Source organism: Eleutherodactylus coqui, chromosome 9 (assembly GCF_035609145.1).
Source record: "Eleutherodactylus coqui strain aEleCoq1 chromosome 9, aEleCoq1.hap1, whole genome shotgun sequence".
NCBI classification, from domain to species: Eukaryota; Metazoa; Chordata; class Amphibia; order Anura; family Eleutherodactylidae; genus Eleutherodactylus; species Eleutherodactylus coqui.
Window position 1 is genome coordinate 140,307,666 of NC_089845.1, and position 16,824 is coordinate 140,324,489.

General features: G+C 44.5%; 1 protein-coding gene across 3 annotated transcripts in view; it reads left to right on the forward strand.

The window, feature by feature from the left end:
• Positions 1 to 16,824, forward strand: part of ARFGEF1 (ADP ribosylation factor guanine nucleotide exchange factor 1) — a 168,136-nt gene that overhangs the window by 100,372 nt on the left and 50,940 nt on the right. For all 3 annotated transcript variants that reach the window (XR_010786634.1, XM_066578563.1, XM_066578564.1), the window contains exons 11-17: positions 2,776 to 2,875; positions 2,947 to 3,086; positions 5,430 to 5,538; positions 6,898 to 7,099; positions 10,621 to 10,732; positions 12,471 to 12,676; positions 13,540 to 13,624. Coding sequence is in view for 2 of the 3 variants with exons in the window: in XM_066578563.1 (XP_066434660.1) it covers positions 2,776 to 2,875; positions 2,947 to 3,086; positions 5,430 to 5,538; positions 6,898 to 7,099; positions 10,621 to 10,732; positions 12,471 to 12,676; positions 13,540 to 13,624 (954 nt within the window). In the remaining variant the exon portion in view is untranslated. The remainder of the gene's footprint in view (positions 1 to 2,775; positions 2,876 to 2,946; positions 3,087 to 5,429; positions 5,539 to 6,897; positions 7,100 to 10,620; positions 10,733 to 12,470; positions 12,677 to 13,539; positions 13,625 to 16,824) is intronic.

Below are 16,824 nucleotides of genomic sequence, written 5' to 3' on the forward strand. Positions count from 1 at the left end.
TTGGAGAGAAGAGACCGCAGCTCTGATGGCACCATCCATTTTCTAATGGGTAGTGAGAACATGTGCATGGCCTTGCCGCAAAGAGGGGACATTTCAAAGGGCAGGGCAAGAGAAATACCAGGGCTCTCCAGGTTTGGGTGGCGAGGCCAGATGCTAGAATGGGGGACACATTTTAAATTTTTGCCATTGGGTCCCATCAATTCTATGTACATCACTTATACGGTAGTCCTGGTTATATACACTATCCCACCAAAAGTATTTGGACACCCTTATAGTAATAGATTGCGAGATTAGCATGTCACATGTTCTCAACTATGCTAAATAAGATGTAGACCCTTGGCGTGTAAGCCATTTTTTGTGACGGGAACTGCATGCATTTGGCTATGCGGGTCATGCCGCTGCACACAAGCCTTCCATCACAAGCATTGCCATTGGACAGTTGAGCAATGGAAAAGCGTTTTTTTCGGAGTGACTAGTCACACTGCTGCATCTTCAAATCAGATGGGTGTTCCCTGGGTGTGGGGGATCCCTGGGGAACGCCTTTGTCTGAGTGTGTTAGGCCAACAGTGAAGTACAGCAGAGGTTCTGTTATGGTCTGGGGATGTTTTGCATGGCATGGTCTAGGTCTGTTAGTTGAATTGGCAAGAGCCATTAACACTGAGATGTCCAATACCTAGAGAATAATGTGCTGCCGACAATAGTGCAATAATCTGGGAATAGTCAGCAATACTTCCAACAAGACCACGCGCCTTGTCAGAAATCTAACGCTGGTTTACTTTGGTTTGTGGATATGGATGTTCCACGATTGGACTGACCTGACTGGACTGAACGTTTTTGGGATGAACTGGAACATCGTGTCAGGAAATATGAACAGCATCCATCAGCTTTGTTTTTTAAGAGACGTTTGCAGGATGAATGGAGGGAAATACCAGCTGAAGTGTATCAGATATTAGTAGAAAGTATCCCATAGAGAGTATCTGATGTCAATAGGGCCAAAGGAGCCCCACTAAGTATTAACATATGGAAATAAATACCACTTTTGATTTTTGCTCAAGAGTACTATTACTTTTGGTAGGATAGTGTATATATGGTCTCTGTACATTTTCTCTGTTCGGAATTGGCGGCCTCCTCCCGGTGTGATGCAAGAGCCCCGCAGTGTGCTTTGTACCAATCAGGAGCCCCCGCCATGCCGATCCCTATCCTGCAGATTTATTGGAGCTCGTCTGAAGCTGTAACCCGACCTCCATTCCCATGATAAATAATGCTTTTCATACCGCTGTGTTTGTTCACATGGTAGAAATCCACAGTGGAAAAGTCAGATCTTAACCCTTCCCAATCCACTGTCTGACGTCTAAAGACATTATGATTTAAGCCTGTACAGCTCTGATATTGGAAGACGTCCGTCGGGGTTCTCTTACTGTATACTGCCAACTTCTCTGCTTTCGGATCCTATCCAACGTGTCACCTCATGCAGTACTGGCTTTAGCCAGCATATAGCGCTGTTGTATAACGGCAGAAAAAGAGTAAGCCTCCCTAGGAAAACCAGAATACAAATTGGATCGGAAAGGGTTAATTTGAGTGAAAACCATGGCAGAAACCTGCAGACTTGCATTACTGCAGCCGTGGATCTGCACACAGATCGGCCTCGTTAAAGCTGGCTAATCGGCGAGCAGAAAACTCTACGCAGACCCTGCATCCAGAAGTGATGTTGGAACCCTCCCCATGTAGACTATGGTGCAGATTCACACTCTTCAATGGTTGGGATGCTTATTTGATGCGTTGACCACACACATTCTATATCAGATATGGGTCAGATTCCACCTTGTGAACTAAGTCGCCTTCTAGAAAATAATAATCCAGCTTTTTTTTAGCCATGTTTATTCCAGCCATGGCTGTCCGCAGGCAGCAGCCCGGTAACTACATGCTTATGATATCTTGCCTTCGTTTTCATAGGGAGGTCTAGCCAGATTCCATCTATCCGAAGCTATAGTTATATAAAGTTGGGCTACCCAACGTTTTTCTACTGGGCCCTCACCATTGATTTAGTCTGTGCCAAACCTAAAGGAGCCTTCCAGGGAAATGCTATTGATGACCTATCATCGGGGTCCGCCTCTGAGGATCCTCACCGATGAGCTGATCGGGCGCCCACTGTATAACAGAAGCTGCTGCTCCAACCCCCGTGCAGTGGCCGCTGCTGGTAATTGCAGGGGCAGCTGTCATTAATTGTAACGAGAGCTGCACCTGCCGTTACAAGCGCTGACCGCTGCACAGGGGTGAATGGGGATGATGACTTCGGGTCTGCAGTAGGGTTCTGCACACTTTTTAAAAAAGTTACCATGGTTTTGAAATGCACGATGGACTTAAATAGGTGGTTTTTGTCTGTTTGTTCCATTCGACTGAAAAATTGGTTATGTGAATATACCCTTCGTAAAAACTGGCCATTCCATCCCGGGGGAACAATAATTTTCTACAGGGTGGCCCTTTAAGGAAAATGGGGCAATTGTGGGGAATTGTAAAAAATAATAAAGGCCGCTGTCCCGCTGCTCTCCTTATGAGGGTGACCCATATATAACACTATGCATTCTGCGGCGGACCCCAAGAGCTGCCGGACTGGATCTTAATGCAAGATATGAGCTAAGCCGAGGAGCGCCGGCGTTCATTTAACCCGTTGTGTTCGTGAAGACCTTTTTGCATTGATATGATTGATGTCTGCGTGATAAATGGGTGTTATGTCATATGGTGTTTCCAACTGCACCTCTTTCCCGTCTCTTTTAGGTTTTCTTCAAGGAAATCTTCCTTTATATTCTGGAGACCTCGACCAGCTCATTTGATCACAAGTGGATGGTTATTCAGACCCTGACAAGGATCTGTGCCGGTAAGACATACAGGTATAGGTATAGCCCCGCTTCTGCTATGAGTGACTGACGCGCTCCGTGTCTCCTACAGATGCACAAAGTGTGGTGGATATTTACGTCAATTACGACTGTGACTTGAACGCCGCAAACATCTTTGAAAGATTGGTTAATGATCTCTCAAAGATTGCTCAAGGAAGAGGCAGTCAAGAACTTGGCATGTCGAACGTTCAGGTATGTAATTACTGGTTAATATATAATTTTCTCTGCACATGACGTTTTTAGGCCAAACTCTTCAAATCTTAGTATTTCCATTAATTTTCCTGGCATTTTCAGCTTGGATGCCTACAGAATATTTCCATGTCGTTATACAATTTATGTGGCGGTCAGTCCTTGTAATACTCCGGACTGAATCGGATACATCTGTAATTTGTGTACTGCGGGCAAATCTACCATAAGGCGAAATATGTCCAGCCGTACTTTACCGTAAATGCCTCATTCATTGGGTATATTCTAATGGCTGGAAGCTTATGATGCAGAGTGGAGAAAACATACATAGAGGGGTATTCTCAGCTTATAAAGTGTTTCACTAGGATATGCCATCAGTTTATGATTGGTGGGGGTCCGACCTCCACCCATCCTGAGAATGAAGGGGTTTCAAAGTTGGTGCAGCAGCTGCTGCAGGGGAAATATGGCATTACACGATAGCCATTCAGATAAATGTCTGTCCTTGTTATTTAAAGGGGTATTCCAGCTACAAAATGAATGGGTGAAAAATGATAGAATGGTGGGAGTCTGAATGCTGGAACCCCCACCAATCCCAAGAATGCAGTAATCCTGTTTGCCCCATTCCCATTCACTTGAAGACTGCAGCTGAGAAAGCTGATCGGACCTGAGAAAGATGGCATTCAGTGGAGTGCTGATCGTGCATGCGCAGTCGGCGCTCTATTGAGCACACCCATTGCTCAAGTCGGATTGCGTAGGATCCCCATTGAAATGAATGGAGCCCCACTGCAGGTGCACGGTCAGCGCTCTACAGAAGTGGGGCATACTGGACCCCTGCATTCTCGGGATTGGTAGTGGGTCCCAGTGGTCGAAACCTCACGGATCCATCAATTTTCACCTATTCTGTGGATGGGTGAAAACTCAGATCTTTTTAGTAAATGAGCCGTCCAGAATGAGAGCTGCTCTTGCCGATCGGCTCTCCGTTCTTAGCTCGTAGAGGGGGTCCTGAGTGGGGGACCCCCACTTTAACACATTCATATGCTCTAGTAGGGCATATGAATAAGGATTGTCTTCCGTGGATAACCCCTTTAGTTTTTGTGATGTGCCATGTGGACATCCGTAGAGACAACTTGCAGTCCTTGCAGCAAGGGGGGGGGGCATGGCGCACTGTTGGGTTACATTCCCAGAGCAAGGGGCCTTGGGCAGATTCAGCAATCCACAACAAAGTCTGGTACAATCCAAGTGAATGGGGTTTTAAAACACTATTCCTACCTGGCATACAAAAAGACCCAGATTTTACCTCACGCAGCAGATTTCTTGCAAAGGGGAAAATCTGCGACGGTTTCGCCGAAGATTTATTTTGGATTTGCAGTCATTTTTTTGGCGTGTCTGAACACACCCCAAAGCTCACGTACCTCTCTAAGTCAGTGAATACCCCTGAAACTGATCCTCTGTTGGTCTATAATGGCGTTCTATCACAGACATTCTTGCCCAATATCGAGCTTGTCAACGCTCGTCTTTTACGTGGATGCGAGGCGTTTTTGATTCAAGAACGTCTCGCATCACCTATGTGAATTTGTGATCCCCAAGCGCGTTTCACGTGCATCATAGGATCCCAAGTGTTTCCCATTGAGTTTAATGGAAAGCATCACGTGGCACTCGCATGCACATCAAACAACATGCAAGGTATTTACGGGTCCCATTGAAAACAACGGGCGAGGTGCTCTGCCGGAATGCCGAAAGATAGAACATGCTGCATTTTTTTTCCCCTCGGAGCATCGCTCATGTGAATAGGACCATTCATAAGAATGGAGTTCGTATCCGTGCGAGTTTTGTCTCGCTACACACAAAACTCGGCCAAATGTCTCGACGGTGGGAATGTTGTAGTCTTGAAGAAGGTGAAGGAAGCTCATCAGAAATCATCCAGTTCTTCTTTGTTGAGGCTGCTTGGTCCTGTTGGCACCTGAGATGGTCCTTCCATCATGTCTGCTGACCAAGCACAGCTCTACACAGTAAGTACAGCATCCCGATGGAAGGACGATGGAGCTGCCAAAAATATAAAACTATTAAGAAGTTTTTATCTTCACCTTTTAGATGAATTAACAAAATGATAAAAAAAAAAACCCCAAAAAACGAAAACCAGCTTGCTCTCCTTAGTGGATTGAAGGCGGTTGTTTCGGCAGAAGCTGTTACTTTGTGTAGCGGATATCAGACAGACTAATTACGGTGTCAATGAAGGCTTGAAGGAAATGGGAAGGCAGAGTGTTTGCTGCAGATGAGATTGACAGTAATGTGCCTGTGTTTATTACCGAGCTAAAGGGGATTTACAACTTATAATGTCTTTTTCTTAAGGAATTAAGTCTGAGGAAGAAAGGCTTGGAGTGCTTGGTTTCCATCTTAAAGTGTATGGTGGAGTGGAGTAAAGACTTGTATGTGAACCCAAACTCTCAAACAACACTTGGTAAGGCTACCCATGGATGGGGTATTATCTGCTGGGGGGCTAAAGGGGTTTTCCTACATTAAAATCACAGGCGACAGATGATGGTATAAAATAAAAGCCATTTTTGCCTTTCCGATGACCCTCCTTGTCAAGCGCTGTGGCTGCGGTCCCCACTGTGGTTCTGCCGAGGGGTTCAAATGGGAAAAAGTGTGATTTGGCACAACCTGACTGGATGAAATCAAGACTGGAGTCCGAGAAGTCATATGGAGATCCACTTTATTCGATCCAGCACCTTTATGAGATCCAGGGTCTTGGCCTAATAAAGCAGATCTCTACTTTAGTCTATAGTTTAGCTCCTTATTTAGTCTAGTTTTGGGGACCGTCATATGGAGCTAATGGAACTGTCAGGCTATTTACATGGCCATTTTTGTTAAACACAGATTGACCTATTTTTTTTGTATTTTTGCCTCCGTATTGTTATTTGCCCAGTACAAAATAAGAGATGCAGATCAAATATTGCTAAAATATCGATGACCTTCTCTTGTAATGTCATCTGTTACACGTCCGTAATACGGATCCATATTATGGGCATGTTGGCATTACGCTTATCTGATAGTGGCCTTACCTAATGTTTCCAAATTCAATAGTTTTTTCCAACATGCAAGTAATAAAAGAGAGAATAGAACAATTACAGAAAATTGCACATAACACGAATGTCCCGAAAGAGCCCCAATCCAGAGGTTAGGAAATGGGGAAACTCAAACTGTTATGGGGACGACACTCGGGTAAACCCAAAAAGGAGAAGTCAAGTTTCTTCTTTACGTGAAGGGGTTGTCTCAACACTGAATGCATGTTGGCTGGCAACCATCTGGTTTGGGTTGGTCTGGCAGCCATATATTTAGAAAGCGTAGTATTTTACAGCACCAGTTCATATAAATGTGTAACACATGGTCGCTCCAAGTCCTTCAGACCAGAAGCAATTCTACATTCTGGATAATGAGGGAGTCCCGACCAGGAAAGACTCCCTATAGGACACATCCATGTACCATAATACGGCTTATGGAAAGTATTGAGTATCGCGAGGTGTCTCCCAAGCTCATGACTATTTCGTGCCATTGGCTTCCTTTAGGTAATCTCGTTGTCCAATAGCTTGCGACGGGTCATCTGCGCTATTATTTTTTGATTAATGCGTCCCATTATAATTGGAGACGTTGCAGATCACAAACCATCCGTCTTCACCGGCATCATTGTAGTTCCGTGTACCATGAGAAGCCTGAACGATGCCAGCATCGCCGATGTGTCGCAGATCCTGGCTTGTGGCAATATTTGGCTCCGGTCTGTGTTTTCACTTACCAGATTTTCATTCCTTTCATGCAACAGGCCAGGAGAAACCCATCGAGCAAGAGACAAACGAGACCAAACACCCAGAGACCATCAATCGATACGGAAGTCTGAACTCTCTGGATTCGACCACGTCTTCGGGCATTGGCAGCTACAGCACACAGATGTCGGGCACAGACAACCCGGAGCAGTTTGAAGTCTTGAAACAACAGAAGGAAATCATAGAGCAAGGGATAGATTTGTAAGTCGCACTGATGGACCGTGACACCGCCGCACTTCTTTCTTTTCATTTTTGGCAGCGATTTTTTTTTTTTTTTTTTTTTTTTTTTTTTTTTTTTTTTTAAAAAGGCTCGTTTTTGGCATCTGAATTTGAAAGTAAATGAAAATGTCCCTCTGTAACGTAACTCGTTGGCGATAAATGTCTGGCGGACTTCTGAGGACTTTCTGGTTTTAGCTGGGGAAACAAAATATACAAGCGCACATCTTTTTCTTATTGCAAAGGATTAGTGCAGGTTTTGAATGAAATGTTGTTAGTCGTTGTCGCACACGTTTGGCGCCGGGATCCGCTTAGCAGCGGAGTTTATAACAATCCCTTTAAAAGGGAAAAAAAAAAAAAAAAAAAGTTCATGCTCTGTAAACTTTTTCGTTACGGCGATTGGCCATTTTATTAGAGATACTTTTCACGATTGTAGTAGAAATTAGACACACAACCCCCAAACTGCAGCATATTTTCAGTAGATCAGTTTTAATGAATTGGAAAATTAGGTCACCTGAGCGACTTCAAATGAAGTCCTCGATGATAGAGTAGCTGGGGCCAGGATTTCATAAGCTGCCATGTTTTTTTTTCATGCAGTGGTATCAAGAGTATATGGAGAAGGGTGTGATCGAAAGAAAACATCCAGCGAATGGTAAAAACCTGCGGATGTAACCAACTTGTCCACAAAAGGGGTCAGAGGAGGATGTCAAGAATCGTTCTGATGAATAGGCAGTGCAAACTGCAGCCAAATACAACACTGGGGCTCCAACTAACATGTCTGAGCATACAACTCATCATTTCCTTAGCACAGATGGGCTATGGTACAACAACATACCAGCAGTGCCATCTCAGGGCTCATTCACATGGGCATACGAGTACAACGCTGTCTCACAATATTGTACTCATCGCAGCCCCTACCCTCTGCTGGCAGGGAGCGGCTGAAATCGCGTACAAGCTGAGATAGGCAATGCGCCTGTCCGGCGTCACGAACATGCCTAGTGTGTCTTTTTTTTTTGTTCTTCAAATCTCCCTCTGTGTGCAGAGCGGGATCCCGTAATAAACTCTGTGTGTTCCCAGGCCTTGCAAAGGGGCAGCATTTTCAATACGCAGCTGTTAAAGGGCTGCGTATGAAACGCAGAGAAATAGAGCATGCAGCGATTTATTTCTCCTTCATTTTATACAGATGTCCCCTTGCAGCTCCAATGCAGGTGTGAATGAAAGAATGAAAATCCACAGGCTTTCATTGCCTCCATTCACCGCATGTCATGCACGGGAAATACGCTGAGAATTCACTTCAGGGGATCACTGACGGCTGCGGCGGGGGATCGCAGAGTCTCGCCCATTGTTTTAACGGGAGACCTCGCACCACATCACTTGCTCCCAGCACATGGTGCGTTGCTGCCACCAGTCCCATCGAAAAGAATGGGCGCTGCAATGTGAGAGCACGCACAAGACAGAACATGCTGTGATTTGTTTCCCGCATCGCAGTGCTATGTAGAAAAGCATCGCTCATGTGTATGACCCCAATCAAAAGAAACAGGCTTTATATTTTACGAGATTTGTGTGTTTCACAACGCACAAATCTCACGCGGTTTCCTCGTCTGTGTGAAGGCGGCCTAAGAGAAACAGGAAGACGAAACTCCGGTGGGGAAAACAGCGCAAAAATGGATTACTGAACAGTTGAAAAACATCACCTGGTCATATAAATCCAGGTTTCTGCTGCACCATGCTGATGGGAATTTGGCACAAGCAGCATGAATCGCTGAACCCTTCCTGCCAGGTGTCCCTTTACAGTATAGATTAAATAATTAAAGCTAAATGTTATTGTAATTCATTAAAATACAACCCATAGGGCACACCAAACAAACATCTGCAGCCCTCCAGGACTATGCGGTGATGTTATTCCCCCATTCTGTGCATGAGGAGAAAAAACTCTAATCCGTAGGCCGCCCTGATTTATATTAGTGGAGCAAGATCAATTATTTCCAACATCCCACTTCTGGGAAAGTTCTACTGATTACTGCTTATTAAGCGATAGGGTAACCTCCCATCACTGATATCAATTCTTCATGGACGTGGATAGTGGATTTTATCCTTCATAGGCCGCCTGCACATGAGCGGAAATTCCGCGGCGGGATTTCCCGCGGACATTCCGCCGCTGGAAGCCTGCATAGGATTGCGTTAACAAACGCAATCCTATGCAGACGGCCGCGATTTGGCCGTTTGAAATATCGCGCGGCAAACAAATCGCGGCATGCTCTATTTCTGTGCAGGGCTCTGCGAGCCCCCGCACAGAAACGTCACTCACCCGCCGCCGGTTCCGGTCTGCGCATGCGCCGGCTGCCTAGCACATCAAACAGCCGAAGCTGGCGGGTGAGTACGCGCTGGTCCCTCGGGTCAGGTCCCGCAGCGAGAATCCTCGCCGCCGGATCCGACCCGCCCGTCTGCAGGCAGCCATAGATAACTGCCACGATTTACCCCATGGGTGCTATTGATATAGTTTCTGCACTTCGTGTCTCACTTCGTATATATCTTCTGTATTTCGTATCAAACTTCATATATACCCTCTATATACCTTCGACGCGTTTCCCCGCAAGTTACACGGTTCATCAGGAAGTATATTTATTCCCTTTATAGACGGGTTTAGAAAATAAACACAGAATATATTTCTAATAGATAGTATCTTCTTAATCGACCATAAGATGGATCATGCCAGGTGTCAGCCATTCAGGCTGCTGGAGTCATGGTGCGAGGAGTGTTTTCTGGGCCCACCCCGGGTCCTCAGATACCTGTGGATGGGCGCCACAATAGATCATTGCAGTTCTGAATGCCGAAGAAGATCCAACACACTCCCACACAGCAGTCTGTAATAAAGTAGCTATTCAGTCTATCTTGTTTACATTTGTTTTTGAGTGTTTTTTTCCTTTCTACGCCCATCAGTATATATCATCCAAGTTAAGCGTGCATATACATATTTCCTGTACCACCATATATCCGTTAACATTCATAGAGCTGCACCGCGATAATCAATCTCACAAAAGTTATATGGATAGAAAATACTTTGTGTCGACTTGCAATTACACACATTTACTTCAAAAGCTCCAGTACGGAGCGCCGTAGTTTGTATCTAAGCAACAAGCTGCTCGGGTGCCGACAGACGTGGACTAAAAGCCTCAAACTGATTGATAGCTTTGATGGCGAGGATGAGGCACTTGATTTAATGTCATCTATCTGAGTGCTCCAGCGTGTGCAGCTCCAAGCAGCCTCGCCGGAGCTCCACTAGAAAGCGTCCTCTTCATCAGAACGTTCTGTCTTCTCTGAATGAGGCCCCAGGATATTTAAGGTTCACAAGCTTTTGACTTACAATTTTTGTCCGAGTCTCAAAGTGATTCGGCTCAATCTTTGAAGTTGACATTTTGTTATTTGCAGCACAAACTGATTTCATTGTATGAATGTACTTTTTTTTTTTTTTTTGTCTTTTTTTTTTTTTATTATTCTTTATACAGATTCAATAAGAAACCAAAAAGAGGAATCCAATATTTGCAAGAGCAAGGGATGTTGGGTAATACCCCCGAAGATATAGCCCAGTTCCTGCATCAAGAAGAGCGTTTAGATTCAGTAAGCATTGCCTTTTCATCAGGACAATTCGTAGTTTGACAATTGGGTTAAAGTAACCCTCTGGTTTTGAGGCAAAATCTTGTCCTGGGACTGGAAGGAGCAGTTGTATGACCTGCTGTTAGTCTTCTCTGCTGATGTCTATCCGGTCTGCTGGTTCTTTGGTCCAAGCTGGCGGATGCAATCCTCAGGGTAACCAATCCCCATAGAGCATTGGTAGTGTTAGACTGCCTATGTAGTATTCCTGCTCTTTGATTGGCCAGCACTGCTCACATGATCAGTAGTGCACAATGTGCATTAGGTAGATAGAACATTGCAGTCACCTTCTTGAATGGCTGCAAACAGGATTCCGGATCGGAGGGACATCAGCAGAGGAGAATGACAACAAGTAATATACTTTTCCCCGTTTGGTCCCAAAACTGGAGGGTCACTTTTAAGACATCTTGGTTGTGTGTTGCTATACTAAACTGTTATTTCGTATAAGCGAATCCATGGCTAGCATACGTACGAAGCCTATAATAACACTTGCTCTCAGTAGTACCTTTTAACCCTCTCCAATCTACTGTCTGACCTCTGAAGACATTATGATTTAAGGCTGTACAGCTCCGATGTTGGAAGACATCCATCGGGGTTCTCTTACTGTATATTGCCCGCCTCTCTGCTGTTGGAGCCTATCCATCGTGTCACCTCATGCAGTACTGGCTTTAGCCAGCATATAGCGCTGTTGTATAACGGCAGAAAAAGAGTAAGCCCCCCTAGGAAAACCAGGATACAAATTGGATTGGAAAGGGTTAAGAGAAGGAAAGAAAAACCTACCTATTCTAGTTCCCTCCCAGAGCTGTCTTGGTGCTCCCTGCATTGACCCAGTGAGGATGCAATATTAGGCAATGTTGAATAGGGGGGGGGGAGCGTTACAGTATGTCCCATTAGGACAAAGCTGTACACCAAGGGATAAAGGTTCCCAGGATAGACACGTTATTTCTCTGTTTCTTATGGCTAAGTTTACAGAAAAATAAAGTTCTGGATTGGGACAACACGAAAATATTTTTCAGCAAAACACATTTTTATTCTTTAAAAGCGCTTAAACGGGAAAAAAAAACAATAGAAATTTGATATTGTTAGAATATAGAATAAAGATGGTATGGCAATATGGAAGTGAACCCATCAGCAAATGTTAACTTTCCTTGGAGCACCACCGCAGGGTAAGTTGAACATTAGTTTACCTTCACCTTGCTTTTAGTCTTGATGTCCAGGGGTCCCATCCCAGCTTACATCTGAAATCCTGAAAATAGGATTGAGACAGAACCCCTAGATGTAACTTATCTTGGCCATTATTGAAAAGCGTGGTCAACCCTTTTACCGTTTTGGGATTTCAGGAGTAAGCTGGGTTGGGACTCTCCGGGACGTAAAGCGTGAACACAATCTAAATGCACACGGTTCTTGTTGAAGTCAATGCTCTGTGTTGTACATGGACCTGCAAGGTCCTCCAGGAGGAGGCGCTCTTTGTAACCTCTTTCCGCCCCGGCCAATGGATGAGAGTCCTGAATGGACTCATACCTACTAAGTTGCAATTTTCCGAATGGTATATTTTTAAATGTGCTTTCTACTGTCACATGTTTTGTGAGAAATGTCTTATAAATGGGGATAAAGATTTCTCTGTGTAGGAACTTGTGTCCACCTTCGGAATGGTTTACTGATCTTGCACTTTGGCCTTCATCTAGTCCCTATTTTTTTGTTACAGACTCAGGTTGGAGAATTCCTAGGAGACAATGATAAATTTAATAAAGAAGTCATGTACGCCTATGTGGACCAGCATGACTTTTTGGGCAAGGACTTTGTGTCGGCGCTCCGAATGTTTCTGGAAGGATTCCGTCTTCCTGGTGAAGCCCAAAAGATTGACCGCTTAATGGAGAAGTTCGCTGCTCGATATCTAGAGTGCAATCAGGGGTAAGCTGCACTATTGTCCTGCTTACTATTGTGCCAATACCAAGTAATAGTCTGGTCGCTTATCTCTTCTATAGGGATTATTTTATACTCTACCTGCCTTTTTCTTTTATCTGATGGTAAATACACACTGAAATACGGTCCTTTTGCTGATTAGTTTTTAATTTTTTTATACAATTTTTGCTCTTGTATATTGAGCACCATCTTGACTGAGTTGCCTTAACCCTTTCCAGTCCACTGTCTGACGTCTAAAGACATTAGGATTTAAGGTTGTACAGATCAGATTTTGGAAGACGTCCGTCGGGGTTCTCTTACTGTATATTGCCAGCCTCTCTGCTGTCGGAGCCTAGCCAACACGTTACCTCATGCAGTACTGGCTTTAGCCAGCAGATAGCGCTGTTGTATAACAGCAGAAAAAGAGTAAGCCCCCTAGGAAAACCAGGATACAAATTGGATTGGAAAGGGTTTAAGCATCAGCTCCAGAGACTTGTTTTACATTACGTACCCAGACATAAGAACTCGTAGACGTGGGGGGAAGGTGGGGGTACAGTAAGCTCACATTGAGGATTAGGAGGGACACAGGATCCCAGTTTTCAAGATTGGCGGGGATCTCTGTAGTGAAACCCACCCCAATCAGCAAGTTACCCCCTACCCTGTCGGTTAGGGGATAACCTGTAGTCTTGATACAACCCCTTTAATAATTCTTACGCCATATGTTAATACCAATCAAACAGGGAAGTAGGTGGCTGCAAACAGTCCCTGTTGCCCATAGTGTGCTCCGTTTTCCTGCCCCTTGTTTGTGTCCCCTTTATTCTCCACTCATTGTGTTTTTAGGTTTTAAACCTCATCCCTTGTTTACTCCGCAGACAAACCTTGTTCGCTAGCGCAGACACCGCTTACGTTTTGGCGTACTCCATCATTATGTTGACAACGGATCTTCATAGCCCGCAGGTACGTTGAAGAGAACTGAGATTTCCTACAATTTGTGTGCGATATTAATAATAAAAGCGGTGGAAAGAAAGTACAAACAGCAACACGTTATGGCATTATTGGAGGGTTAATGGCAGAATAGCCATGTGTTTCTGTTGTTTGAAGAGATTTGTAATTGTTACTTATTTTACAAATGCGAGATAATAAGCCTTATCTTTTGATATTGGGAATATCCCTTTAAATTTTCAGTTATCAGGTACATGCCTGTGTGTATCATCCAAATTTGCCACATATGAATACGATTTCAGCATTCCAAGGCCCCCTGCACCCTGCAGAGCCGGATTCTGCATGCAGAATCCCACAGCGGAATCCGACTGTGCCAGCAGCGGCGTCCTTGCGTACCTGTTTAGTTTCTTTTTCTTCTGTACTGTGCATGGTCCGCATGGCGAGCCGTTGGACATGCGCACTAAAGAATAGGTTTTTTAAAAACTACCTGCTTTTCCCGCATCATCCCCTGGCGATGAAACGGAACCCACGACCTTTCCGCAATGTGATTGCAGAAGGGCCGCGGATTGGACGGCTTCCATTGACTTCAATGGAAGCCATCCACGCGGAATCTGCAAAAAAGATGGAGCATGCTGTGATCTTTTCTCCGTAGGAAGAATCAATTTCCCACAGCATGCTCTGGGCGCTATTTGCTGTGGACTCCACAGCAAATATCCGTCCGTGGGCAGGAGCCCTAAAACAAGCTAAACTAAGTGGTAAGAAAAAGAGAGTATATCACCGTTCCAGATCCCTGTAAAATAATTAAAGGGCCTTTCCAAACTTTTAAAACTTCTTAAAAACTTCCAGTCATAGCCAAAATAAATCCCCTATAGACGCATGGCCACCTGAACATGTGAATAAGCCAAAAAAGAAATATGGGCTCACCTCACCTGAACATGTGTCACCCTGAAAATCTAGAGATGGAGGTGATTTCTTTAGGATGCGTTGCTACATCATGAAATTCGGTGTGGATCTGCACCAAAATCCATACCATTTGGTGCATTTTTTTAAGGGGGTTTTGACATGGAAGCGCAGCAGATTTCATCTGTCCAGCTGAAGGGTGTAAGTGTGTAGTAGATCCGCAGTAAATCCATACCAATGGTGCAAATTTTGACACTAATTTGGTGTGAATCTCCAGTCCTGACATCTGTGATCTTCACAGTAGCAGCAATGGGGATGAGATTCTCACTATCTCATCCACACATTGAGGAAAAAAATCGGATGTGGAAATCAACTTGTGATGCAAAATTAAAATCCACTGTCGATTTTAGCAGCGGGCTCGTGGTGCAAATTCCACCTTTTCAAATGAGAGGGTGAATTTCATACCAAATTCCACATCAAAAGCCCTGTGTGAACAAAGCCCAAGGGTGCGGACACGCTTGGCGAAATCTGGTGCAAATCTACACCAAAATCCGCACCGTATGATGTGGATTTGGACGTGGATCCACAGCAGATTTTACCCTTTCCAATCAAGGGTGCTGATTTTTAGGTGTGCAATTTGACAGGGATTTTGATGTGCAGAAAACCTGGTACCAATCCCGCTATGTGTGAACGTACCCTTAGGCTAGAGTCACACATAGTGAACCCCTACAGCACCACTACAACGGATATGACATGATGCAGACTTATACATTCTAGAAGTCACCAGGGGGGGTTGTGGGGGGGGGTTATCTTTTAATAACTGTGTGTGAATGAAGATTTTAGAACTCTAGATATTAGCAAAACCCCTTTATTGGAATGAAGGTATCCCCAAATCACTGGATAGGGAATAACTTTATAATCAGTGGAGGACTAACTGCTGGGACCCATAATGATCGTGAGAATAGGTGTCTCGAAGGTCACCACATGAGCGGGGTGGAGGTCGCCGGTGTGCGACGCGACTCTACTCTTTTAATTTCATTGGGAGAGCTGGAGATTGTCGACTACTTCTACTTGGAAATTTCTTGGGTTCGCATTGAAATGAATGGAATGGCAGCATGCATGTGTGATGTCTGCTCCATTCATATGGGGCTTTTGGGGCCTCTGGTCATTGGATCAGTGGGGTTTCCAGCAGTTAGACCCCCAGTAATCATAGTTATCCCCTATCCAGTGCATAGGAAGTGACTTTATATCTTGGCACAACCTCTTCAAGGCCTCCAACACACTATAAAGTTTTTTCTTTCCGCCCATGTGGAGTCCGATTAAAGCACAGATTCCAGACATCCCCATATTAGTCAATGTGTCAGGACACCCCACAGAGTTTAATTCACACATGGACTCCGTGAAAACCCTTGACATGCACTATGCCGATGTAATTTATGGACAAAACTCCCCAAGTCAATGGGGATAGAAAAAAAAAAGGTGCGCTCTCATGCCATCCGAGTGCTGTCTTAAGAGATGTTGAAAAAAAATCGGGCTACTTTCAGGTTTGTTTGTTTTTTGCGGATGTGAAAAACAGATGGCATGTGCAAGTCTAAAAAAATGGACCTGAGCACTGCTTACGAAGGTGCATACGGATGGAAAATGTTCGTTTTTTTTACAACCTGGGTGAGTATACAACTATGAAGGATATAACATTCATGCACTCTACTGCTCTTATACATTGGATATAAAGAGTCCACACACCCCTGTAAAATGCCAGGTATTTGTCATGTTAAAAAAGAAATGTGCAAAAGATGAATCACTTTAGACTTTTCCCCCTTCAGTGTGACCCCATGATCTGTACGAGGCCATCGAAAAACAAACTAACATCTTCAAGGGTGGAAAAAAAAAATTAAATCATGTGTTTGCATAAATACACACACCCTAAAACTAATACTGTGTTGATGTACCCATTGACTCTATGATCACATTCAGTCTGTTTGGGTCGGTGCCTATCGGCATGGCACATCTAGACTTGGCAATCTTTGCCCACTCTTCCTTGCAAAAGCGCTCCACGTCTGTCAGATGGCGAGGGCATCTCTTGTGTAGAGTGCCCCCAGGTTTTGGCTGGTCCATTCCAAAACTTTAATGTTCTTTTGTTGTTTGCCTTGGATCGTTGTCCTGCTGAAAGGTGAATACCAGAAACCTGGTATTTTAGCTGGGGTGTGTAGACTTTTTATACCCGCTGTAGTAGTAATCGTTTTTTTCTTAGAACCATATAAGCTTTGGATGAATGCGCTCTTGTCACGCGGAGTGTGCTTCCTTTTATGTAACAG